This window comes from Malus domestica, chromosome 05, assembly GCF_042453785.1.
Source record: "Malus domestica chromosome 05, GDT2T_hap1".
Classification (NCBI taxonomy): domain Eukaryota; kingdom Viridiplantae; phylum Streptophyta; class Magnoliopsida; order Rosales; family Rosaceae; genus Malus; species Malus domestica.
This window is the reverse complement of record NC_091665.1, coordinates 42,481,697-42,508,578: the sequence shown is the minus strand read 5'-3', so window position 1 is coordinate 42,508,578 and position 26,882 is coordinate 42,481,697. Positions and strand designations below refer to the sequence as shown.

The 26,882-nt window shown below is 38.1% G+C and overlaps 2 protein-coding genes and 1 long non-coding RNA gene across 3 annotated transcripts in view; 1 reads left to right on the top strand and 2 right to left on the bottom strand.

Moving 5' to 3' along the window:
- Positions 1 to 26,882, top strand: part of LOC103434859 (uncharacterized protein At4g18490) — a 67,240-nt gene that overhangs the window by 16,767 nt on the left and 23,591 nt on the right. The gene's annotated exons all lie outside the window — the stretch shown is intronic.
- LOC139195985 (uncharacterized) lies at positions 12,427 to 12,859 on the bottom strand. The gene is made up of 2 exons (XR_011581078.1): positions 12,701 to 12,859; positions 12,427 to 12,521 (listed from the first exon to the last, which is right to left on the bottom strand). It is a non-coding gene; the product is annotated as an uncharacterized lncRNA (long non-coding RNA).
- Positions 13,196 to 14,386, bottom strand: LOC139196275 (uncharacterized). The gene has a single exon (XM_070821961.1). It carries the CDS (start codon positions 14,384 to 14,386, stop codon positions 13,196 to 13,198), a length of 1,191 nt encoding a protein of 396 aa, XP_070678062.1.

Sequence of the window (26,882 nt, the reverse complement as noted above, 5' to 3'; positions counted from 1 at the left end):
TCTCTTTGGAATGATATCATGACTTTAGCATTCTTAATTGAAGCTCTGTTATATTCTATCCAAATACAACAACAACAACAACAAAGCCTTTTCCCACTAAGTGGGGTCGGCTATATGAATCCTAGAACGCCATTGCGCTCGGTTTTGTGTCATGTCCTCCGTTAGATCCAAGTACTCTTAAGTCTTTTCTTAGGGTCTCTTCCAAAGTTTTCCTAGGTCTTCCTCTACCCCTTCGGCCCTGAACCTCTGTCCCGTGGTCAAATCTTCGAACCGGAGCGTCAGTAGGCCTTCTTTGCACATGTCCAAACCACCGTAACCGATTTTCTCTCCTCTTTCCTTCAATTTCGGCTACTCCTACTTTACCTCGGATATCCTCATTCCTAATCTTATCCTTTCTCGTGTGCCCACACATCCAACGAAGCATCCTCATCTCCACTACACCTACGTGTTGATGCTTCACCGTCCAACATTCTATGCCATACAGCATTGCTGGCCTTATTGCCGTCCTATAAAATTTTCCCTTGAGCTTCAGTGGCCTACGACGGTCACACAACACGCCGGATGCACTCTTCCACTTCATCCATCCAGCTTGTATTCTATGGGTGAGATCTTCATCAAATTCTCCGTTCTTTTGCAAGATAGATCCTAGGTAGCGAAAACGGTCGCTCTTTGGTATTTCCTGATCTCCGATCTTCACCCCTAACTCATTTTGGCCTCCGTTTGCACTGAACTTGCACTCCATATATTCTGTCTTTGATCGGCTTAGGCGAGGACCTTTAGATTCCAACACTTCTCTCCAAAGGTTAAGCTTCGCGTTTACCCCTTCCTGCGTTTCATCTATCAACACTATTTCGTTTGCGAAAAGCATACACCAAAGAATATCATCTTAAATATTAAGTTTGTGATCTTCGCTAGATTGCTTCGGTCATTAGTGTGGATAAGTATGTAAATGGATAGAGACAGGAAACAAACACAAGATGTACGTGGTTCACCCAGATTGGCTACGTCTACGGAGTAAATGAGTTCTCATTAATTGTGAAGGGTTTACACAGTATATAGGTTCAAACTCTCCTTTAGTGAGTACAAATGAATGATTTAGTACAAATGACATTAGGAAATATTGTGGAAGAATGATCTCGTAATCACGAAACTTTTAAGTACCGAAGTGTGGTATCGTCTTCACTTGCCTTATCTGTCTCATAGGTAGATGTGGCATCTTCTTTGGAAGTACTCTTCCTCCCTCCAGGGGTGGTATCTTTAACTGGTGGAGATGCACAAGGTAATGTATCAATTTCACTTGACGCTTACTTGTAGTTTCAGGCTTGGTCAAGCGCGATACAAACCATGTAGTAGGAGTCTCCCAAGTCGCCGAGCTAGGGGATCTGCTGAAAGAGGTGACAGACAAGGTAAGCAATCAGAGCTCCAAGCAATCAGTCTCAGATCAGAAGTTTGATTTCGAGTTCCGGCTGATTGTTATCCTTCTCCTTATCTTGCAGGTAGCATGAAGGATAAAGAGAAGAAAAGGAGAAAAGGTGATATGAGATACTTTTGCTTTTGAAGAAGTAACTTTCCACAGGCTTATTCTTGAACTGGGCTGGAGGGTTTTCTTGTTTCCGCCAGAGTATAAGGCCGACTGAAGAATTTGAGGGTCAAAACAAGTTCATCAAATCTAGAGTACGTTCGACCCTGCTGATATGTGATACTTTTGCTGTTGACAAAGTAGTGGATGTATCGGCACATGTTCTGTTGCGCTTGTCTCCACATGCTTCCTTGTATCCTTCTCACTTGCCCTATTTGTTCCTCAGGCAGATGTGGTATCTTCTCGGGAAGCATAAGATGTTGAAGATGAGTACTCGAGAGCAATGGGGTTCCAGGCAGTCAGTTCCGGACTGGAAGCTTGATTCCAAGTGCTGACTGATTGCTCTCTTTCTCCTTGTCTTGCAGGTAAGAACAAGGCCAAAGGAAAAGATAGGGAAAAAAGCATGATATGGGATACTTTTACTTTTAACCCTGATGATATGAGATATTCTTGCTCTAGTGTAGCTTGTTTGCAGAGGTATTCTCGGAGGGAAAGAAAGCTGAGTATTTCGAGAGGCTTCGTTGGGAGTGCCCTCTCAGATATGAGGAAGGGTTGAGCATTTTTGCAGGTCTGCCTGTCCGTTGAGAATGGAGGTCGACATATATAGGAGTCTCCCTAACAAGGAGTAATACTATTCTTTTACCCTGCTTGGTCATAGCACGGTAGTGGGAGCTGCCAGCTTCACGTGTTTTAACTCTGTCAGAGCACTTTGAAAAAGTGGTCTGTGGTATCTGGAAAGCTGATGTTACGTGTGAAGATTACAGACAAGATTTATCCAAAGAGATCTGGCTTTCGAAGTTGAGAAAACGGTGTGAGGATTACAGACAAGCTTTATCTAAGGGGCTCTCGAAGTTGAGAAAGCGGTGCCTCTTCGGTTTTCGAACAAGCAATCCTGTCGGGGATCTGTCTCTCGAGATTCGGAGAACGGTGCCTCTTCGATTTTTGAGAAAGCAATCCTGCTAGGAGTCTGGCTCTCGAGATTCAGAGAGCGGTGTCTCGTCGTTTTTTGAGAAAGTAATCATGTTGGGAGTCTGGCTCTCGAGATTCGGAGGACGGTGCCTCTTCGATCTTGAAGCAAGCAATCTTGTTGGGAGTGTTTTCTCAAATGTGAGTAAAGGTTAGGCCTGTTTGCTAGTCTACCTTGCCACAGAGCACAGAGGTTGACCCACAAGGACTTTCCAATTATCCAGCAATGGTCCTGTTCCTTTACCCTTGTGGGTAATAATATGGTAGCTAGACCTTCAAAATTTATGTGTTTAAACTTTGTTAGTGCTGTTTCTTTGCTATTCTTTTACCCTTCTTGGTCATAGCGATGTAATGGGAGCTGCAAGCTTCACGTGTCTAAACTTTGTCAGAGATTTTTGGCAAAGTTATCTGTGGTACCCGTGAGCTGATGTTGCGTGTGGAAAGTGAATGATTGAACAATAACATTCACGGGCTTTCTACTTCACTAGAAATCTTCGACAGAATGCCCGTAATTTCCGCAAAGTTGAGTGTGCATGTGACAGGTGCTGACAAGGCTGAAAAAGCAGGTGCCTTTTCGATTTCTAAGATCGGCCCTCGTGGTCTCTGAGCAGCCCAGCTTTTGAGAAAGCAAGCGCCTCTTCGATTTCTGCGATCGACCTTCGTGGTCTTTGAGCAGCCCAGCTTTTGAGAAAGCAAAACGCCTCTTCGATTCCTGAGATTGACCCTCGTGGTCTCTGAGCAGCCCAGCTTTTGAGAAAGCAAACGCCTTTTCGATTTCTGAGCAGGCGCCTCTTCGATTTCTGAAGCTCCATCGAGTGCGGATTTTTATAGAGGTTGGTATTAAGTTCCAAAGCACACTTGAATCTCCACCAGTAGAAGCTCCCTTCTTGCATTTCTAAGATCTTGATTTGTCCGACCTCTTTTCTCTTCAACACTTTTGAAAATGTCTGGCCCCTCCGACCGTCGTTTTGACTTGAATCTTGTTGAAGAGGCAGCCACGCCTTCTCCAGACAACATATGACGCCCATCCTTCTTATCCCCTACTGGCCCTCTTACCGTTGGGGATTCCGTGATGAAGAATGATATGACCGCTGCGGTGGTGGCCAGGAACCTTCTCACTCCCAAAGATAACAGACTACTTTCCAAACGGTCTGATGAGTTGGCTGTTAAGGATTCTCTGGCTCTCAGTGTTTAGTGTGCAGGTTCTGTGTCTAATACGACCCAACACCTATTTGCTCGAACCCGCAAAGTTGAATCATTGGCAGCTGAAGTGATGAGTCTCAAACAGGAGATTAGAGGGCTCAAGCATGAGAATAAACAGTTGCACCGGCTCGCTCATGACTATGCTACAAACATGAAGATGAAGCTTGACCAGATGAAGGAATTTGATGGTCAGATTTTACATGATCATCAGAGGTTTGTGGGTTTGTTCCAAAGGCATTTATTGCCTTCGTCTTCTGGGGCTGTACCGCGTAATGAAGCTCTAAATGATCAACCTCCGATGCTTCCTCCTTCTAGGGTGCTGTCCAGTACTGAGGCTCCGAATGATCCCCCTCCGGTACCTTCTCTTTCTGGGGCTCTGCCGACTGCTGAGACTTCTCCTAAGCAACCTTTGTGAAGGCTCCCTCTTGTTTGTTTATTTTGACTCGTGTATATGTACATATTTGTAACTTCTTAGAGATATCGATAAATAAGCTTTGTTTCATTTCAACGTATTGTGTGAAATACACCAAAGCCTTCTTCACTAAGTTCTTTGAATTTTTCTTTTGTTGAAGCTTGTATGTTGAAGCTTTGTGAGTGGAGCATGTAGGTTGAGGTAGTGTTCCCTTAATTTCCCAAGTGGGGAAAACTTCTCGATTGGAGACTTGAAAAATCCAAGTCATTGAGTCGGGTCGGCTATATGAATCTTAGAACGCCATTGTGCTCGATCCTGTGTCATGTCCTCCGTTAGATCCAAGTACTCTAAGTCTTTTCTTAGAGTCTCTTCCAAAGTTTTCCTAGGTCTTCCTCTACCCCTTCGGCCCTGAACCTGTCCCGTAGTCGCATCTTCTAACCGGAGCGTCAATAGGCCTTCTTTGCACATGTCCAAACCACCGTAACCGATTTTCTCTCAGTTTTCCTTCAATTTCGGCTACTCCTACTTTACCTCGGATATCCTCATTCCTAATCTTATCCTTTCTCGTGTGCCCACACATCCAACGAAGCATCCTCATCTCCGCTACACCCATTTTGTGTACGTGTTGGTGCTTCACCGCCCAACATTCTGTGCCATACAGCATCGCCGGCCTTATTGCCGTCCTATAAAATTTTCCCTTAAGCTTCAGTGGCATACGACGATCACACAACACGCCGGATGCACTCTTCCACTTCATCCATCCAGCTTGTATTCTATGGTTGAGATCTCCATCTAATTCTCCGTTCTTTTGCAAGATAGATCCTAGGTAGCGAAAACGGTCGCTCTTTGGTATTTCCTGATCTCCGATCCTCACCCCTAACTCATTTTGACCTCCATTTGCGCTGAATTTGCACCCATATATTCTGTCTTTGATCGGCTTAGGCGAAGACCTTTAGATTCCAACACTTCTCTCCAAAGGTTAAGCTTCGCATTTACCCCTTCCTGAGTTTCATCTATCAACACTTTATCGTCTGCAAAAAGCATACACCAAGGAATATCATCTTGAATATGTCCTGTTAACTCATCCATTACCAACGCAAAAAGGTAAGGACTTAAGGATGAGCCTTGATGTAATCCTACAGTTATGGGGAAGCTTTCGGTTTGTCCGTCATGAGTTCTTACGGCAGTCTTTGCTCCTTCATACATATCCTTTATAGCTTGGATATATGCTACTCGTACTCCTTTATTCTCTAAAATCCTCCAAAGAATGTCTCTTGGGACCCTATCATACGCTTTTTCCAAATCTATAAAGACCATGTGTAAATCCTTTTTCCCATCTCTATATCTTTCCATCAATCTTCGTAAGAGATAGATTGCCTCCATGGTTGAGCGCCCTGGCATGAACCCGAATTGGTTGTCCGAAACCCGTGTCTCTTGCCTCAATCTATGCTCAATGACTCTCTCCCAGAGCTTCATTGTATGACTCATTAGCTTAATACCCCTATAGTTCATGCAATTTTGTACGTCGCCCTTATTCTTGTAAATAGGCACCAAGGTGCTCTTTCGCCACTCGTTTGGCATCTTCTTCGTTTTCAAAATCCTATTGAAAAGGTCAGTGAGCCATGCTATACCTGTCTCTCCCAAGGCTTTCCACACTTCAATCGGTATATCGTTTGGGCCCACTGCTTTTCTATGCTTCATCTTCTTCAAAGCTACAACCACTTCTTCTTTCCTGATTCGACGATAAAATGAGTAGTTTCTACACTCTTCTGAGTTAACATTCTCAATTTCTTACACGAAGCTATTTTGCAGGGATCTGCTTCAGGTTTAACATCCTTAAAGCCTCTATAGCGCCTTTCTCAGTCACCTAAAGAATCCAGGTCCTCTTTTACTAGCAGCTATGTGTTTAACTTATTGTTCTGAACCCTTTTCCGGCCTATTATTAATTACGTGTTCTAAAGTGGTTTACTGGGAATCTGCTGACATCTCACATTCTTTTTCCAATAATACGTGCAGAAACTTCAAAGAACCTTCAAAAGAAGTTGTTGCAGAACAGGTTCTCAACTAACTCTATAGAATTAATGATTTATAATGAATGCTATTAAGTGAATTATAGGTGGGAGCCTGTACTAGATAAACTGACTAAAATATTCTTTACGTTTTCGCTAGGTTCGCATTCATGAGTCATGTGGAGAGCAAGACTAACAGCACTTTTGGTGACCATCAGACCTCTGAACTCGGTAGTCCTTGTGTGATCAATGTGATGGAACTTGATATTCCTTCAGTGATGGAAAATGATGGAAATGTTGAAAAGGCTGAAGCGTACGCTAAGGAGCTTGAAGATGTGAGTAAATTATCATTACTTTTACTGTAACATTGTATGTGCATTATAAAGAGAAATAGGACCGCAAGGTATCATGATCTTCTGTCATAATTTGAGTATATAGCGCCATTTCGAGTGATTGTGCATCGCTAATTATCTTCCTTGCAGATATGCAACGTGCTGAGAAAGAAACACGTGGAAGCCAAGGAATTGCTAGTTAGAGCTATTGTGAACAACTACAGTCTACTGATGCTTAACCATCCCATTTACGAAGCAAAGATATCCTTCAGACTGTTTTAGATGTTAATTTCCTGTTTTTCTGTCTACCGTTTTGATCGTTGAGATAAAGTTGCATTTTCCTTAATAATTAATTAATCACATTCATAAAGTTCATAAATTTGCCTCAAAACTGGTGTTCAAGGAGCTTCAGACATGTTCAAGATCGCCGACAGTTGTTATATAAAAAAGGCTTCTTATAAGCAATGACAGGTTGGGTTGCCTTATTTTTCTTTACAAACTTCAAGTAGTGCATGTAAAACTCTGGTTATACTGTTATAGTCATGATTTACTATGTTGTCTGAATGTCAGGATCGTGTTACGCTTTCTGTTTCCTGCTTTCATTCAGACAACGAGAACCTGCTAATCGAAGGTTCATCTGAAACCTAAATGTGATGCTTCAGAGTTGAATCAGGCCTTGAGTTTACGCTCTCTCTTATTCCAAAGTTGGACTGCCGGATCTTCAGAAGCTCGTTCGTAATATAGCATAAGCTTTATATATGAATGGTCCGACTCATAGTGATGTAAATAATTAGTCAATAACCTCGTTCGTAATCTCGTTGGGCATCTGTCTTTCATATTTTCCTTCCTAAATACATATACTACGTTCTTATTAGGACGCAATCAGGTTTCTGACTCGATTCTGTAATAAATTTCGCGTCTAAAGATCATATATACGGGTGTTCTGGTTAGATTTCGTGCAAGTTGCTTCTGATTAACCATTGGCATCTGAATGATATCGATGACTTTGTAAATCATAGCTTCCTTCTATCCCCATTCTTAAAGTTAATGGTATTGTCTTCTTTCTAATCTAAAAGGCTTCACCGCACCCCCCACACCCCCCCCCCCCCCCCAAATTGATTTGAAGGCACCCTATGCCGAAAACACCCACTACATAATTTAAAATTCATGTAACAACTAAAATCACCTACCCAACTTATCCAAGATGCTCGTAGTAATAATCTACCTATTATTGAAAAATATAGTACAATACTCAGCACATTGATTGTTTAAGCTTGTGAACTCCTCTCCAAACCTGTGAATTCCCAAAATAAAACGACGACACTGGAGATCTCAATGGCGCTCGACATCATAACATCTTACGAATATTTAGAGGACTTTCGGTGGCATCAATTGGTAACTACCTATGGACCTTTGCTTTCCTTAGTCTATTCCTTCGTTGATGGAAAGCTACAGGGAGAATATGGACATGGAGAGCTTATAACTCTATTTTACTTCAAGTATAGAGAAAGAAATCCGGCCGGCCACACTTATAATTTTTAGCCGACAAAAGCCGGCCAAACTATTAACCTACTCCCCTTGATTTTCAAAAGGTGCCTTGAAACCCTAATCAATGTTATCATTGGAGCACCCAAGGCAAATGCTCACTTAAACAAACAGCCTGAGAGGTTGTAAGAGATGAAATTTTATTCAGTTTAAGTGTCCCAGCTTATAGACTTCATCTAATAGTAGAGGGTAGAGGGGGAGGGAGGGAGAGGGGGTGGTGGTGGTGGTGGGGGGATGTAGCGTATTGTTTGAGTACAAAGAGTTGGTCGGTATTTGTTATTTTCGATTAGTGAAAAAAGGGTCAAAAGGTACAAGAACTCAACTACAAGACACAACAAAAAAAGCATTATAATATGGGCTTTGTGAGGTCCCATTTCCACCCACTTTGAATAATATTATAGCAAAAATCGAACACTTTGATGGTGTCTAATCTATATATATAACATACTCACTTGGGGAGTCTCTACAAGCCTAGCATTTTTATGTAACCCTTTCCAGAAAAATGCTCATTAACTGGAGATGTTGTGCCTGCATCGTACTAATGCTGCTGCTATTTTCTAGTGCTGAAACTCGGCGTCTCAGTCCGAGTCGGGAGAAGAGGAATTTAACCAGGTCGAGACAAGCATTGGCCGGAAATGCTAGGGAACTACTAAACGTTTGGTTGAGAAAAGACGCGAACCAAACTCGTTACTATCCGAAGCGATCGAGTCCCGGAGGTCCTGATCCCATACATCATTAAAAAAAATCAGTGTCTACACTAGCATACGTATGTTTCGGTTTTGAGTGTATTTTACATGAGTGCATGTACTCAGAACCAGAAATCTGTTGAAACCTCGAGGAACTTATTATGATCGTTAGTTATCGATCGTGGCATAGAGAAGTTACTAGTACTGTATCATATGTAATAATAATTCTGGTTTTTGAAATAAAAATGTACCAGCAGTTGAGCAATATATTTACTTAATTTTTTTTATTATTCAGGATTTTTTTTCATATAATCAGAATACAGACGGTACGCCATATGTTTTTCATCAAGTGGAGGAAATATTTTTTATTTTTTTAAAATATCTTTTCATTTGTATAATGACATATAGAGTCTGTACTCGTGATCTGGACACGCTGATAAATATATCGTTTTCAGTTGTTATGGTAGGGAAAAGAGTAAAAAGAGTATCATTTACACAAAATCATGATGATGGGAAAGAAATGTGAAAAACGGAAGGGTTGAAATTTAGTTGGATACATGATTGGCTCACATGCAACGTGCACATTTTAAGTTTTATATTGGTGAACAGAAAATGATAACTAATGCTCTTATATTAGGAAGTGACAAGGGATAAGATAAAATGTACTAATTATATTTAAAAAGATATTTAGCTTTCCCAAGTGGAATGTTTCTCTTATCAAACCAAATATAAATTTCCTCACATTGACTTCACATAGATTTTGAAGTCACATCACAGTTAGAAAGTCAAGGCATTAGGGTTTGATCAATGATCAAAGTCTTCTAATTTCTACATACAATTACAAAGTTTGAAGTTGAACTCGTTCTGGGTTGCAGGGTTTATCTGTTTTCTTTTTCTTTTCTCAGTCCATATGAACTGCAAGTAGGTAGGCTCGTATATGTTATCGTGTTCAGTAGTCATTTTTTAATTTGTGTTTATGCTTGAAGCACCTTCATATATTAAATTAAGCTGCAAGTGTTATACAGGGAAAATGGAATCATCATGTATAAATTAACAAAAGTCAAAACTCTTTTCTACTTTGAAAGTATATAGTAAGTGGCCATCAATAACACACACAAAAAAAAAACAGCATATATATATATATATATATATATATATATATATATATATATTATATTTGTCCTTTTGAAGTTCGAATGCAGGATACATCTGTATTAATCCACTAGAAGACTAGTGGCTGAGATTGATTTGGACTTGTGATGCCATTGACTTCAAAACGGCAGGTTATGATCCAAATCAAACATCAGAATTCAAATTTACAAAGTTTTATTCTTATTGCTAAATTTATGTCTTTTAACTTGATCGTCGATCTATTCCGCAATATATGATCTACATCACATTTACAGTCTTCCTGAGACCCTTCTAAATTGCCCCAAGTACCAGCTATACATCAAATATATATAATGTATGCAAGCCTTCTCCTACATGGGACATGCATGTAGTGGCGGAGCCAGGAATCTTACCACAAGGGGTCGTAGTGTAAAAGTCCAAAAAAAAAATTTAGGATGGAAATGGTAAAGTTAATGCTTTACTTAAACTGATTCTGTGTAAAAGGGCTGACTGTTGTCTTTATCAGTCGACCCATTCTATTTATCAGTCGACCTAATTACTTCAGTCGGCTTATGTATTGAGCCATATATATCAGAAATATCTTAATGAAAAGATAAGATCTCTGTTTTAAGAAAAAACATCATCCCTCTGTTTCCAAAGCTCTCTGCACTCTGTTTCTTTGATTTTCAATCTTTATCATTTTATTCAAGTTTTATTAATGATGAAAAATTGTCTAAATACCAACAGGAAAAACATGTTGAAAATGAAATCATAGTATTTTCATTCATAATTCATAACGGAAACAATATTACAAGCTATAATTGTCCACGACGAGGTTTCATATTTTGAAAACGAAGCATTATAGCTTCATTTTCAATACAAGCAAAAATATCTCTCTCAATATAAACAAGCAAGCTATCACTCAACCATTGATCTCCCATTTTGTTCCTAAGTGGACCTTTAACAATATTCATGACAGAAAATGCTCTCTCCACTGAAGCAGTTGCAACTAATGAAGAAAATATTGATAATATCGGCGATATTTCGCCGATATTATCGTTTTTTTGGGGGTCCGATTCGGCAAAATATCGCGATATTATCGATAATATCGTGATATTTTCGAAACTATCGCGATATTTTGGAACTGTTCAAATCGGAGAAGAACGCCGGAGCAAATTAACCGAATCCCTAAATCCCCAAATTCGAATTCAAAGCAAATGAACTGAATCTCTAAATCCCCAAATTCAAATTCAAAGCAAATGAACTGAATCCCTAATTCCTAAATCCCTAAAATCGAATTCAGTACAAAAATGAAATTACATGCAGAAAATTCGAAATCTGTACAAAAATTAAATTACAAACCGAGAAGAAGAGAAGTAGGAGCCTGGGAACGTCGTCTTCCTCACGAATCCAAGACGGCTGGGACAACGTTGTGCTCCTCACCGACGACTACGATGAATTCCGGTCCATCGTCCGATGTCTGCTGCCTCCGCTCAGTTTCTCCACAACCGTTGATTTGCTATGACGCGACAGTTACGACTCGACGACTGGGACTAACGACACGACTTCTCCATGGAACAAGGTGGTTTAGAAGGCGGTTATGGAGTGGTGTCGATGGCTGGGTTTGAAAGCAGCTGCATGCCGGATCTCAACGCACCCTTTCGAAATACCGCAACAAAACGCGGTTTGAAAGCAGCTGCATGCCGGATCTGAAAGATGAAGGAGGATGATCGTCGCTGAGGGTGGGTAGGAGGACATGGCCGGATCGGGAAAGGACGCAGGGGGAAAAGAAAAAACAGAGGAGAAAGCAAAAAGAAAAACAGAAGAAGAAGAGAAAGAAGAAAAGACAGAGGAACAGACCGAGAAGGGAAAAACAAGAGAAAAACAGGAGGAGGAAAGGGGAAAGGGCAACCGACTCCAGCCGAAGCCAGAGTCGGCGCCGGAGAAAATGGGGTGAGAGAATGAGAGTTCGAGAGAGAGATAGAGTTGAGAACTGAGAGAGAGTGAAGGGTCCGAGAGGGACTCGGGAAAAGAGAGAGAGAGATAGGGTGAGGGTTAGTGGTCTGCCACGTGGCAGCGTGACAGAGAGTGAGAATCAAGATGGAGGGTCCAGATTAGATTAGGATAAAAGACTCAATTGTACAATTTATATAATTTTAGGGAAAGAGTGAAAATATAAATTAATCTGGGGGTCCAGATTAGATTAGGATAAAGGACTCAATTTCAGGGAAAAAGTGAAAATATATAATTTCAGGGAAAGAGTGAAAAATTTGAACCTTAAAGAGTGAAAAATGTGCCAGCTCGCTATATAATCAACTTAAATCAGTTAAATCCATCATGCAATGCATTTCCTTCCAATTTTTTGTGATAAACTAATAGATAATTGACTAAATAAACATCCTGCAAAGTTTCATTAAAAATTTCCAAGTTTTTCTTACAATTTCCGTGGTTTCCATGTAATTTTTATCGATATCGATATTATCCCGATATTTCCATCGATATTTCCGTGTTTTCGGACTACCGATATTTCCGATATTACCGATATTTTCTTCCTTGGTTGCAACTGGTAAAACTAAAGACAATGTAATGAGCAAATATACATAATTGAATACTTGATGCATCCTTGTCTCCACCATTTTTTTTGCAAGATCACCAATCCCTTCCAATTGAGAGAAATCACTACTGGAACGCACATAATGAATATAAATCTCAAGTTGATCTTCAAGTGCCAAACGATCCTCATCCGAAAAGTCTTGAGGATCAAATTGAGCAAGACGAAGTAACTTTGGTTTATCAAAAGCTACAAATGAATCTTTCGGACTCAAACATGCCAAACAAATAAGCAACTCGGTATTTACCTCATTAAAGCGATCCTCTAACTCCGTAATTTGCTCATCAATGACATAAATAAAGAGCTCCACACGATAATGATGACGATTTGTCTTTATTGGAGCATTACGCCTTGACCTCACTGGAAGTATAAATGCCTCTTCCATGTTAGGAACATCAATATAATGTTTTTCACAAAAAGAAGATACTTCATCAACCAATGCATCAAACCCATTATTCCTCATCCAATGTAGCTTTTTCTTGCATGATTTCACTAAAGCCATTGCATTCACAATTTCTTGATCTTTCCTTTGCAATGCTTGTGACAAATCATTTGTGAGTCCTAATATGACTTTCATCAAGAAAAGGTGAAACACAAACTCAAAAGTACGTATATCTCTCATTAACTTATTTGCATCACCCGCACTGTCATTGGGATTATCATCAATAACCATTTGAAGCACATGAACCACAGATGAAAACATGGAAATGATGCTAATCAAGGTACCATAGTGTGAGTTCCATCATGTGTCACCGGCACGTTTGAGACTTGTTTCTTGATTTAAGCCTCGCCCCGTTATAAGACAATCATTTTCAAAAGCTATCACAAGCTCTTCTTGAAGTTGCTCTCTAAGTAAATCACGCCGCTTACAAGATGCTCCAACATGATTAACCACACTATTAGCCGTTGCAAAAAAAGAGGCAATGTCTATATTTTTCTTTGCTACGGCAACAAGAGCGAGTTGAAGTTGATGAGCAAAGCAATGAACATAATATGCACAAGGTTGTTCTCTCAATATCTTTGTTTTAAGGCCATTCAACTCACCTCTCATATTGCTAGCACCATCATAACCTTGTCCTCGTAGCTTGGAAATGCTCAAATCGTTGCGAGAAAATAATGTGTCAATAGCATCATTTAGTGAACTTGAAGTAGTGTTGGTAACATGTTGGATACCCACAAATCTTTCAATTACATGCCCGTTGTCATCCACATAACGCAACACCATAGCCATTTGCTCTTTCACCGACACATCACGTGCTTCATCCACATAACGCAACACCATAGCCATTTGCTCTTTCACCGACACATCACGTGCTTCATCCACCAATATTGAAAAGAATCTATCTTTTAGATCATCTATGATAGCATCAAGTGTTTCAAGGGCACATGAATTCACAATTTCTTTTTGAATGCTAGGAGCTACTAATCTAAGATTCCCCAGAGCATTTTCCATCACAACTTCTCTAACTTTATCATTATTATCTGCAAGGAATTGCAATAGCTCCAAGTAATTTCCCCTATTGCTTGAAATGGCACTTTCATCATGGCCACGAAAAGGAAGACCTTGTCGCAATAAAAACTTAGTGCACTTGATTGATGCATTCAAGCATGTGCGATAAGCCTTACGAGCTTGGTCAGAGTGTTTGCTCACTGCCGTTTCAATATGTGTAGCTTGATTCATCAAATTTGTAGCAGCTTCTCTAGCCTTATTATGAACACTCCCAACCGGTCCAACATGCATCTTAAATCTTTCTCTCCCTTTCTTCCAAGTCTTAAATCCATCTCCAGTGAAAGCTTCACTACCCACTTGTGCAAAATTGGTTTTAAAGAGATAGCAATAGAGACAAAATGCTGCATCTTTAGATATACTATACTCCAACCAATCAAACTCATCAAACCATTGGGGAATGAAGCGTCGATTAATTCCCGACATATTAGTTATTGGGAAATTATGACCTCTAGGTTGACAAGGTCCTTTTTGTAGATATGATCATCGGACCTCATCTCTCATATTAGCATCATAATCTATTATTCGAGTTCTCAATCCAGGATCCGCTTCAAGATTACCCAAAACACCATCTAACTGACTTTGTCTTGAACTTGGAGTTCTTGAACTACCAACAGTATTTGAACTATCAACATTATTCGAACTACCCGAACCCGATGATGACTTTCTCTTAAAAAACCGTTCCATAATAATTCTACATATACAAAATATTCAAAATAAATACTCACAATATAAACAAACCATCAACATAGTCAAAATAAATATGAATTGGATTTCAATTAAATTAAATATCTCATCTTGCATTCTACATATACAAAATAATGAAAATAAAAACTCACAATATAAACAAACCATCAATATAATCAAAATAAATATGAATTTAATTTCAATTAAATTAAATATATTCTACATATACAAAATATTCAAAATAAATACTCACAATATAAACAAACCATCAACATAATCAAAATAAGTATGAATTGGATTTCAATTAAATTAAATATCTCATCTTGCATTCTACATATACAAAATAATGAAAATAAAAACTCACAATAATACAATATAAACAAACCATCAATATATTCTACATATACAAAATATTCAAAATAAATACTCACAATATAAACAAACCACCAATATAATCAAAATAAATATGAATTAGGTTTCAATTAAATTAAATATATCATACATAAGGTTTAGAACTTACTTCAATTGTGAAATTTCACAATAACAATGAGCAAATACAAAGAGCAAAGCTGGTGGCACCACCACCACGGTGACGACGACGGCAGCACAAGGGCACCTTAATGGCGGCAACAAGGGAGGAGATGGAGTTGAGGGTTTGGGGGGGATTGAGTTTGGAACTTAGGGTTGGAGGAGGAGAAAACAAAAGAAATTTGGGGGTTTTGGAATGAAGGGCTTCGGTTCTGTGAGAAATAGGCTGAAAAGGACACGGTAGGTATTTTTTTTTTGTTCAGACCTGCCCAGTACACGCTGGGCATTTTTTTTTTGTTCAGACCTGGGCCAAAACGACGTCGTTTTGCCCAGGTTGTTTTTTAAAAAAAAAAGGCGCGCCTTCGTCTTTGTCTTCAAGCCCAGCCGAGGATTTCCCTTCCTTCTTTCAGACCTTTCGTCGAACACTTGGTGTGCAGCCAAAGGGGTCGCACCAGCAGCTCCAAGGGGTCTCTAAGGTTGTTTCCATGGCTTCCAAGGGGTCGTGCGATCCCATTGACCCCACTGTGGATCCGCCACTGCATGCATGCATGTGCACGCCGCACATTCTTGCGTGTTACATCTGTATGGTCAAAACTCGCAGTCTCAAATGTTCAAATGCTATAATTTGTGAAACCCAAGCATGCATGCTAGGTCAGCAAGAATTTGTCAAGGACCTTAAAAGCAAAACACATATATGAACAAATTTTAAAGCTTGTGCAAAGTATATATATGAGATAGAGCTCGCGTGGAGATGGAAAGAACCAAAACTACGAAGTCTCTGTCATGCCCCATAACAGATAGGGAAACATTAAGATTTAAGAGGAGAAAGCTTAAGCCTCCGTTTCATTAGCTGGAGCAATTTAAGAAACGCGAAAGGGCAAACCAAAATCTCCTGAGGACAAGATTAGATTACTGTTTATGTGCACGAGGCATAGTCTAACCACACCATTGAGGAATCAACAGAATGCACTCAAACGTTAGCCCCCAATGCTTTTTTGTCGTTTGATGGAGGACGCCATCCCACATGTAATTATCTATAGGGAACTTTAACGAAATGTTCCTGGTACTATTCACTTTAAAGAAAAACTACATTTTTACACTAAAAAGTCAATCATGGTACTATTCACTTCACCCTTTATTTTGTCCTTATCGTTAAAACTCTAAGTTTTCAAGTTATTTTCATTAGTTTTTCTTTATTTATATATGGAACAGTTTTTAGGTGTTTGTTTTGTTATGATAATTTATTGCCAACGTTGTTCATTACGGAAGCAAGTGATTACAAAAAACAGACAGTTAAAAAAAAAAACTGACCAAGGCGATTGTTAAGTGCCAGTCATATTGTTAATAAAGTGTAAATTTAGAACAAACTGAATATATTGCTACAAAACGGAAACTCCTACAAAAAGTTCTAGCATTGGCATTGTTGCTAATACGCATAAGGGATACTTTAGATGTGGGTCCTAATTCTTAACATTCTTTGACTAAAACCTTAATGGTATTCAAAGTTTGATCAAAATTCCTTGACTTTGTACACCTCATTATATTACAATTAATATTTATATTTTTATAGTTTTGACATTAATTGTTTGATATTTTATGAGATTTATAATCATATAAATTTAAAATCCCTCATTATAATATTATTAGAAACGGTTACAATAAAAAAATTCAAACATTTTGATTGAATAAATGGATAAAAACTATGTAAAAATAAGAAATAATAAATGGCAAAAGAATGTATTCATATAGTGTTAAAAAAATTGGTACATTTTACAAAAAAATTAGTACATTTCACATATAACAAAGTGGTACATTAATAAAGAAAAATGTGTACATTATAAATAAATTAGGGTACAGATAAAAGATTAAAAAATTATTAGTACAAATGAATTTTAAAAAAATATAGGCGCTAAAATAAATTAATACATGGGTACAAAATAAAACTAAAAAGAAAATACTACAAATTTAAAAAAATGTTGCAAATTAAAAGTGGGTACAAACTAAAAATATAAATATATGATACAAAGTTTAGGCATAAAATATAAATATACCATATGTAATTTTTCTATCATTGTTTAAAAATACAATGTCACGTGATGGTATACACATGGGTACAAACACAAACAAAACTTTAAAAAATATGGGCACAAAAAGAAACTAATATATGGATACAAATTAAAAATGAAAAAAAAAATTGGTACAAATTAAAAATAGGTACAAACTAAAAATAAAAATATATGATAAAAAATTTAGCCATAAATATAAATATACTAATTGTAACATTTTTAACACTAAGACCATCTCCAAACTTGGGGTAAAAGCCAAATTACCCCCCCCCCAAACACTCTCCAACCCATGTTAAAATTTTAGGCTAAATGCCAAATGTTATTTCTGTGCCAAATACCCCCCAGCTTTCCCCCCGGGCTAAATGCCAAATGTTTATCGGAATTTAAATTTTTTTAGATTAAAATGTTCATAAAATTAATTTACAATAATCTACATATTTATTTTAAAAAAAAATTGATTTAAGAAAAAAATTAGCCTAAGTTCATTCTTTAATAATTCCGCGCTAAAATTTTAGGGCAGAAGGGTTGGAGCAGAAAAGATGTTTCTGGGCTAAAAGCTAAATTTTCCGGGCTAAAAAATTTGGCTTTTAGCCCAAGGGTTGGAGATGGTCTAAAGGAATATATTATTCAAATAATTAATGATGTTATTAATACCAAGGACCTTGATCAAAAATTAAAAATTAATAAGATTTTAATCAATAGAGTGGTAAACAGAAAGATGTGAACCTAATTTCTCATAAACAGAAACACCTAGGCCTAAGGTAAGGGTTTTGGCCCTAAACTCAAGACTAGGGCATTCCTTTTCTTCCCCTGATCATCCCTATTTTAACTTAATGGAGTCGATTTCAATTGAGTCTCACCCCAGGGCTATCAACTCAAATGAAAATAATTGAGAAAGTTGCGTAGAAAGTGTAATGCTGAAAATGGAGCGATTGATGATTTATCCCTTTGAACAATAGGGTTAAAGTTGTACAATGGTTTGCAGCAAAAGGCTGCGGAGAGAACCCTCTGATCCTATCCACAGGTTACCGTTGACTGAAAGTTGGATCAAAGGACAATGTAGAAAATAAAATTAAAGCTATATTAGATTATTAGGAATTTATTACTATTGGTTATTGGAGTTTGATAGAGTTTTCCTTGATTCCACAGTGACATATTTTGAGTGAATTTTCTCAAAAATTGGGACAGGCTGAATTTGTTAAAACATGATATACATTTTAAAATTTTTTAAAATCAAATTTTAGGGTGATGTATTGTATATATGGGGCTTCATGGATTTTACTTGACTTTGAAATTTAAGTGTATTCAATATAAACTTTTAAAGAGTCAATAAAAATCATCATGCATTGAATAAAAAGTTTTTATGACTTTTAAAAAGTCTATGAAAATCTTGTGGTATTCAATTATGATTTTTTGTGTGTCTACAAAAACTCCAGTGTATTCAAAATTTCATTGAATTTAAAATATTTTAATATTTCATTGATTTTGATGAACTTTTACTGCTTTTATGGTAATCTTTTTGTCATATCCAAACCAACCTCTTCTCTAAAATTTTGATGGATTTCAATGTGTCTCAATTATCCAATGATAAACTCCACCACCGTAGGTGGCCCTTTACCATAGTGGTGGAAATGAGTTGAGTCATTGCATGACAACGTGAGTTTGTCGGTGGCTAAACTAACACCTAATCTAACAAAATCCATCGCTTAACAAAAAATAAAAAATAAAAAACCTCCACCACCCACCATTATCCAATTACTATTGTTTTTATCACTTTCACCACCATATCGCCACCATCACCTTACCATGACCACCCTCCACCCCCACAACCTCCATTGTCACTATGGCCACCACATCGTTGCCATGGGCATAACCGTCAACCTTACTATGACCACCACCATCACTATGACCGTTACCTCTACCACCGTCGTCACCACCTCCCCCATCCCTACTCCACCACCCCCAACAACACCCCGCCATGCACCACAATGAATCACCACCCCTACTATTATTGTTGCCACTAAAGACAACAACTCTAATACCACCATTTTGCTTACAATCACAGCGTGACACTTCCACCACCATCATTATCACCACTTCATTACCAGCACGCGTGCATGGCGAGTGCACATACCATGTTATTGAATATCTAATTTTAGCTGGAAATCATATATTCACAAATTTAACACAAAATTCACAACTTTAACACAAAATTCACAACTTTAACAATATAACATGCTAGACTTAAAAGAAAACTAAACTCGACATTTATTATACATAATGTTGTTCTCTTGATCACCTGATGACCAAAAATTCATATTGTTGCCTCTCTGCCTCTCTGCCTCTCTTTGAATTCAAAATCGAAGGAAGAGTAAACAAATATTATGGTCACCGTGGTGAATAAAAAAGCCTTTCTATTATCAAACAACATACTTATAATCATATCCAAAATTTTCCCCTAGTTTGAGCCCCCATTGCCCTTTATAGGAAAAGGTTAGCGCCACTTGATTCATTAATAGGCTAAGTATTAATTAACATGCCTAAAACGTATTAAGACAAGGGGAAAAGGACAAAAATTAACAATCACCTTTATTATGTAGAATGGGATGACTTGGGGAATGACATATTTGATGTAATTCCACCATCGATCGAAAGTCATCTGCAGACAAAATTGCATGTAAACAATAGGGGATGACAGAACAAAGGATTAATAAACCATAGTATGATTGGCAGCAGAGAAAAGGTTATTAGGTTTCAATTTAACAATGTAAGTGCATGAGGCCAACGACACAGACGATCCAGTCCACGTAAGATAACAATAAGTTGAAGCACTGTCATCATATATGGGTATTCATAGGAGCAAGTTCACCCATGACCCAAAAGGCAGAGCAAAGACTGAAATTACCCTTTACTCCAAAAAAACTACTTCCACGGGTCTAATTTTTAGGGTAATTGATGGGCCAACACACATGTCGGAATTTTAGGTTGGTTTTGTGCCAGTGGGCAAGACTAACATCATCATGACATTAATCACGTCTTCTTTTCTTTTGTTTGTTTTTTTTTTTTTTTTTGTCTAGTGTGGGTAGTACACGCTTGAATTGGGTGAGTGGGCCGATGGCTCCTAATATCGTGGGCCTCGCTGTTGCAGGTGCAAAAGAAATCCCAATGGCTGTATAATGTGGTGCGACGAGAGCCGTTGGATTTTCAACGTTCTGGAGCGTCATATTCATTAATAAGGAAAATCAATGGTCATGATAAATCCAATCGTTAAAATGCAAAAAAAAAAAAAAAAAAAAATTGATAATTTTTTATTCTATAATATCCAATCATCTTTTTCATTCACATTTCTATTATGCTTGTTGTAATTTGATGCTTTGTTTTGTATTTGAAATTAAACTATCATAGTTAAACATAGAGATTTATTTTCAAAGAACAAACTTATAAAGTTCATACTTAAACACACTTACAAGACATAAAAAAATATATTTGTGAATAGTACTCACCCTTGCCCAAACTCAGTAGGTGGAGTTGCACAAAGGGACTCACCTTTTAGAGGGCAATTTAAATGCTCTTACCTTTGCCTTGTCATTACCCTTCTAAGAGCACTTTCACTATGGGCTATAGCCCTATTGATAGGCAACCCAATCCACTCCCTCCCCCCCTCCCCCTAAAACACTCCAGCCTATTCAAGTAATTGGGCTCAAGGCAAGCCCGAGGACTCAATCAGGTAAAATTCCACGGGCCTGGCACCTAATCCATGTAATTGACGTCAGTCTTAATTTAATTTTTTTTTAAAATAATTAAAAAAAAATTACTAATATTTTAATACGAATTGTATGGGCTATTCTGTCTAGGGGTGAAGATGCACTTAGGTAGTTACTATTCACTACAAACAATTTATATTCATTCAAGAAGATTGAGTTGCCTATTGCCAAGAGGAGCCTTGCTACACTGGAACTACTCTAAAAGCTTGTCCACTCATTTTAGGATTGTAAGGGCAAAACAAGGGATAGGGCATGCAAATTGCCTTCTGAAATATGATTGCATTTGTGCAACTCCACCGTTGAGCTTGGACAATGACAAGGACAATTATAAATACCAAAGCCCTCACCCTGCCTTTTGGGTCAGGATAAACTTGCTCTAATGAAGATGAAAAATCTATAAATACCACAACAATTCATACTTTAAACCAACCTTAATTGGGTGAAGAATATTCAAACCATCTTATTATCATGGGCTTCTTTTATCCTATATTTGCAAGGATTGAAGTAAACTACATTTTAAAAATTGAGAGAAGCTGAATTTGTTAAAACATAAAGTACATTTTAAAAATCTTTCCAAAATTCTTTAAAATCAAATCTTAGGTTGATGTATTGTATATGGAGCTTGATGGACTTTGCTTGGCTCTGAAACTCAAGTGTATTCAATATATACATTTAAGAAGACAATAAAAATCACCTTGTATTGCCGCTTTGTACTATGATCTAATTGTATTCCTCTTCACTTGTAAGTGAGATGTCTTAGGTTTGATTCTTGCCAAAGGTGAATTTGAACCACATTATTGCTAGCTCATTGTGAGGCTTAGCCCACTTCCCACTCCTTAGTATAGATAATATCATTTGTTAAAAAAATAATAAAAAATACCCAGTATTAATAAAGAGTTTTTAGGACTTCTAAAAGGATAATGCTAGGGAGACTATATTTGTAGACAAAATTTGGAAAACTAAATGATATGAAAGTTGATGATTAGTTTATTACTTAAGTGTTGATAAACGTGCTCATTCCTATTAGTGACACATCATTTAGTTTGCAAATTTTGTTTAAAAATTTAGTCTCCTTAGCATTATCCCTTCTAAAAAGTCTATGAAAATCTTGTGTTCTTCAATTATGTTTTTTCCTTTTTGTGTCTAAAAAAATCTAGGTGTATTCAAAATTTCATTGAATTTAAGGATTTTAATATGTCATGGATTTTGATAAACTTTTATTGCTTTTATGGTAAGATTTTGATGGATTTCATTGTTTCTCAATTCTCCAATGATAAACTCCACTACTCACCATTACTCAATATCTATTATTATTAGTATCACTTTCATCACCATGTCACCACCACCACCTTACCATGACTACCCTCCATCACCACAACCTCCGTTGTCACCATGGCCACCATCATCACTGCCATGGGCATAAGTGCCAACCTTACTATGACCACCACTAACACCACATGACCGTCACCACCTCCCTCATCCGTACTCCACCACCCCAACAACACCCTACCACCACAATTAATCACGACCCCTAGTATTATTGCTGCCACTAAAGACATCGACTTTAATACCACCATCTTGTTGACAATCACCATGTGACACTTCCACTACCATTGTTGTCACCACCAGACCACTTTCGACCTCACCACATTTCAATAGTAAAATAATAATGCTTATTAATAAATTGGTCATTAAAATGTATAAAATTTTAAAACGTGTTGATGCACAAAATCAGTGAGGACTTTGGTACAACACAAAGTGTCAAGTTTGTGATCTTTGCTAGATTGCTCCAGTCATTAGTGTGGATAAGTATGTAAATGGATAGAAATAGGGAAGCAAACATAAGATGTACGTGGTTCATCCAGATTGGCTACGTCCACAGAGTAGAAGAGTTCTCATTAATTGTGAAAGGTTTACACAAGTACATAGGTTCAAGCTCTCCTTTAGTGAGTACTAGTGAATGATTTAGTACAAATGACATTAGGGATTATTGTGGAAGAATGATCTCCTTTTATAGAAGAGAGTTTCTAGCTTTGTTCTGACATTGACACGTGTCGTGTTGTGATTGGCCTCTGATGTTGACACGTGTCGCGCTGTGATTGACCTTCTGGTTGGAGGGAAATTCTTCTGGGTCATTGACGGTATAACGTTGACCAGTGCTTTGTAGTTTTGAGATTGGTCAAGTATGGTACAAACAGTGCTCCCCTAAGTTCCCGAGTGAGGGAAACTCTTCGGTTGGGGACTTGCAAGATCCAAGCCATTGAGTAATCACGAAACTTCTAAGTACCGAAATGTGATATCATTTTCACTTGCTTTATCTGTCTTATAGGTAGATGTGACATCTTCTCTGGAAGTACTTTTCCTCCATCCAGGGGTGGTATTTTTAACCAATGGAGATTCACAAGGTAATTTTTCAATTTCACTTGAAGCTTACTTGTAGTTTCGGGCTTGGTCAAGCGTGATACAAACTCTATAGTAGGAGTCCTCCAAGTCTCTGAGTGAAAAGATCTGCCGAAAGAGGTGACGAACAAGGTAAGCAATCTGAGTTCCAAACAATCAGTCTCAGATTAGCAGTTTGATTTCAAATTCCGGCTGATTGTTCTCATTCTCCTTATCTTGCAGGCAGCAAGAATGATAAAGAGAAGAAAAATGAGATGAGATGTTATGCGATACTTTTGCTTTTGAAGAAGTAACTTTCCACAGGCTTATTCTTGAATTGGGCTAGAGGGTTTTATGGTTTCCTCCAGAGTATAAGGCCGACTCAAGAATTTGAGGGTCAAAACAAGTCCATCAAATCAAGAGTGCGTTCGACCTTGATAATATGAGATACTTTTGCTGTTGACAAAGTAATAGATGAATCGGCACGTGTTCTGTTGCGCTTGTCTCCACATGATTCCTTGTATTATTCTCACTTGCCCTATATGTTCCTTAGGCAAATATGGTATCTTTTCTGGAAACATAAAATGTTGAAGATGATTACTCGAGAGCAATTCTAGGTAAGTAATCAGGCAATGAGTTCCAGGCAGTCAGTTCCTGACTGGAAGCTTGATTCCAAGTGTTGATTGATTGATCTATTTCTCTTTATCTTGCAGGTAAGAACAATGGCAAAGGAAAAGACATGGAAAAGGCATGATATGAGATACTCTTGCTTTTAACCCTTATGATATGACATACTCTTGCTCTGGTGTGGCTTATTTGCAGAGATATTATCGGGGGGAAAAGAAGCTGAGTATTTCGAGAGACTTTGCTGAGAGTGCCATCTCAGATATGAAGAAAAGTTAAGCATTTTTTTATTTGCCTGGCTGTGGAGGATGAAAGTCGACATATATAGGAATTGTCTCAACAGTGAGTAGTAACGTTATTCTTTTACTCTTCTAGGTCATAGCAATGTAGTGGGGGCTGCAAGATTCACGTGTTTTAACTTTGTCAAAGCACTTTGAAAAAGTCGTCTGTGGTATCTAGAAAGCTGATGTTGCGTGTGAAGATTACAGACAAGCTTTATCCAAGGAAATCTGGCTCTCAAAGTTAGGAGAGCGATGCCTCTTCGGTTTTCAAACAAGCATTCATGTCGGGGATCTGGCTTTCGAGATTCGGATAACGATACCTCTTCGATTTTTGAGAAAGCAATCATGTTGGGAGTCTGGCTTTCGAGATTCAAAGAGCGGTGCCTTTTCAAATTTTGAGAAAACAATCATGTTGGGAGTCTAGCTCTCGAGATTCAGAAAGCGGTGCTTCTTTGATTTTTGAGTAAGTAATCCTGTTTGGAGTATGGCTCTCAAGATTCGGAGAGCGGTGCCTCTTCGATTTTTGAACAAGCAATCCTATTGGGAGTGTTTTCTCGAATGTGAGTAAAGGTTGGGCATTTTTGCCAGTCTGCCTTGCCACGGAGCATTGAGGTTGACACACATAGGGACTTTCCAATTATCAAGTAGTGGTGCTGTTCTTTTACCCTTGTGGGTAATAGTAGGGTAGCTGAACCTTCAAAATTTATGTGTCTAAACTTGTCAGAGATCTTTGGCAAAGTTATTTATGGTACTCGAGGAGATGATGTTGCGTGTGGAGATTGTCGACAGATTTTACTCAGGAAAATCCATTTCTCGAAATCTGGAGAGTGGTGCCTCTTCGATTTTTGAACCAATGACCATGTTGCCCTTTTTTTTATAGGGGCACCAATTATGTGGAAGAAGTACGTTCAAAGAGTTATTGCTTGTAGGAATTTTCCCCTTATTTTTGTACTTTAGAGATTTATTGGACTTCATTTCTCCTTCATCATTTCTGAAAATGTCTGGCCCATTCGACTATCATTTTGACTTGAACTTCTTATCCCCTACTGGTCCTCTTACCGTTGGGGACTCTGTGATGAAAAATGATATGACCGCTGGTGGCCAGGAACTTTCTCACTCTCAAAGATAACAGACTATATTCCAAACGGTATGATGAGTTGGCTGTTAAGGATTCTCTAGCTTTCAGTGTTCAGTGTGCAGGTTTTGTGTCTAATATGGCCCAACACCTATTTGCTCAAACCCGCCAAGTTAAATCATTGGGGGCTGAAGTGATAAGTCTCAAACAGGAGATCAGATGGCTCAAGCATGAGAATAAACGGTTGCACAGGCTCACACATGACTATGCTATAAACATGAAGATGAAGCTTGACCAGCTGCAGGAATCTGATGGTCAGATTTTACTTGATCATCAGAGGTTTGTGGGTTTGTTCCAAAGACATTTATTGCCTTCGTCTTCTGGGGATGTACCGTGTAATGAAGCTCCAAATGATCAACCTTTGGTGCCTCCTCCTTCTGGGGTTCTGCCCAGTACTGAGGCTTCGAATGATCACCCTTTGGTGCCTCCTCTTTCTGGGGCTCTGCCGACTGCTGAGACTTCTCCTGAGCAACCTTTGTGAAGGCTCCATCTTGTTTGTTTATTTTGATTCATGTATATGTACATATTTGTAACTTATCGGAGATATCAATAAATAAGCTTTGCTTTATTTCAACATATTGTGTTAAATACACCAAGCCTCATTCACTAAGTTCTTTGAATTTTTTTTTCTTTTGTTGAAGCTTGGTGAGTGAAGCATGTAGGTTGAAGTGATGCTCCCTTAATTTCTCGAGTGAGGAAAAATTCTCGATTGGAGACTTGAAAGATCCAAGTCACTGAGTAGTCGTGAAACTTCCAAGTACCGATGTGTAGTAGCATATGGTAGGAGTCCCCCAAGTCTCCGGTCAATGGAATTGACGAATGAGGTGTCATGCTAGTAGCCAAGTTTTCAAAGTAACAAAACTTCACCATTTTCCTTTATAAGTGGTAACTCAAAACTCCTCTTTCATGTACATTTGTTATGAAAGTTGTTAGTCCCAAAGAATGGGAGGCCTAGGTTTTTTTTTTTTTTTTTGAATTTTCGAATTTTCGAATTGTTGAAATTTTTTTTTTCTTCGAATTTTTTAATATATATATATATATATTTTTTTTTTTTTTGAAGCTTTGTAGGTGACGTTTTTGTAAGTGAAGCTTTGGTGTTGAAGTTTTTGTAGGTGTCGCTTTGGAGTTGAAGCTTTGTAGGTGAAACTTTTGTGTTGAAGCTTTGTAGGTGAAGCTTTGATGTTGAAGCTTTGTAAATGAAACTTTGAAGTTGAAGCTTTTGTGTTGAAGCTTTGTAGGTGAAGCTTTGTAGGTGAAGCTTTGGAGTTGAAGCTTTTGTAGGTGAAACTTTGGAGTTGAAGCTTTGTAGGTTAAGCTTTGGTGTTGAAGCTTTGTAGGTGAAGCTTTTGTAGGTGAAGCTTTTGTAGGTGAAGCTTTGATGTTGAAGCTTTGTAGGTGAAGCTTTGTAGGTGAAGCTTTGGTGTTGAAGCTTTTGTAGGTGAAGCTTTGTAGGTGAAG

Excerpts from the sequence above, each read along its gene's own strand:
- LOC139196275 (XM_070821961.1), bottom strand. The coding sequence starts at position 14,386 with ATGTCGGGAATTAATCGACGCTTCATTCCCCAATGGTTTGATGAGTTT.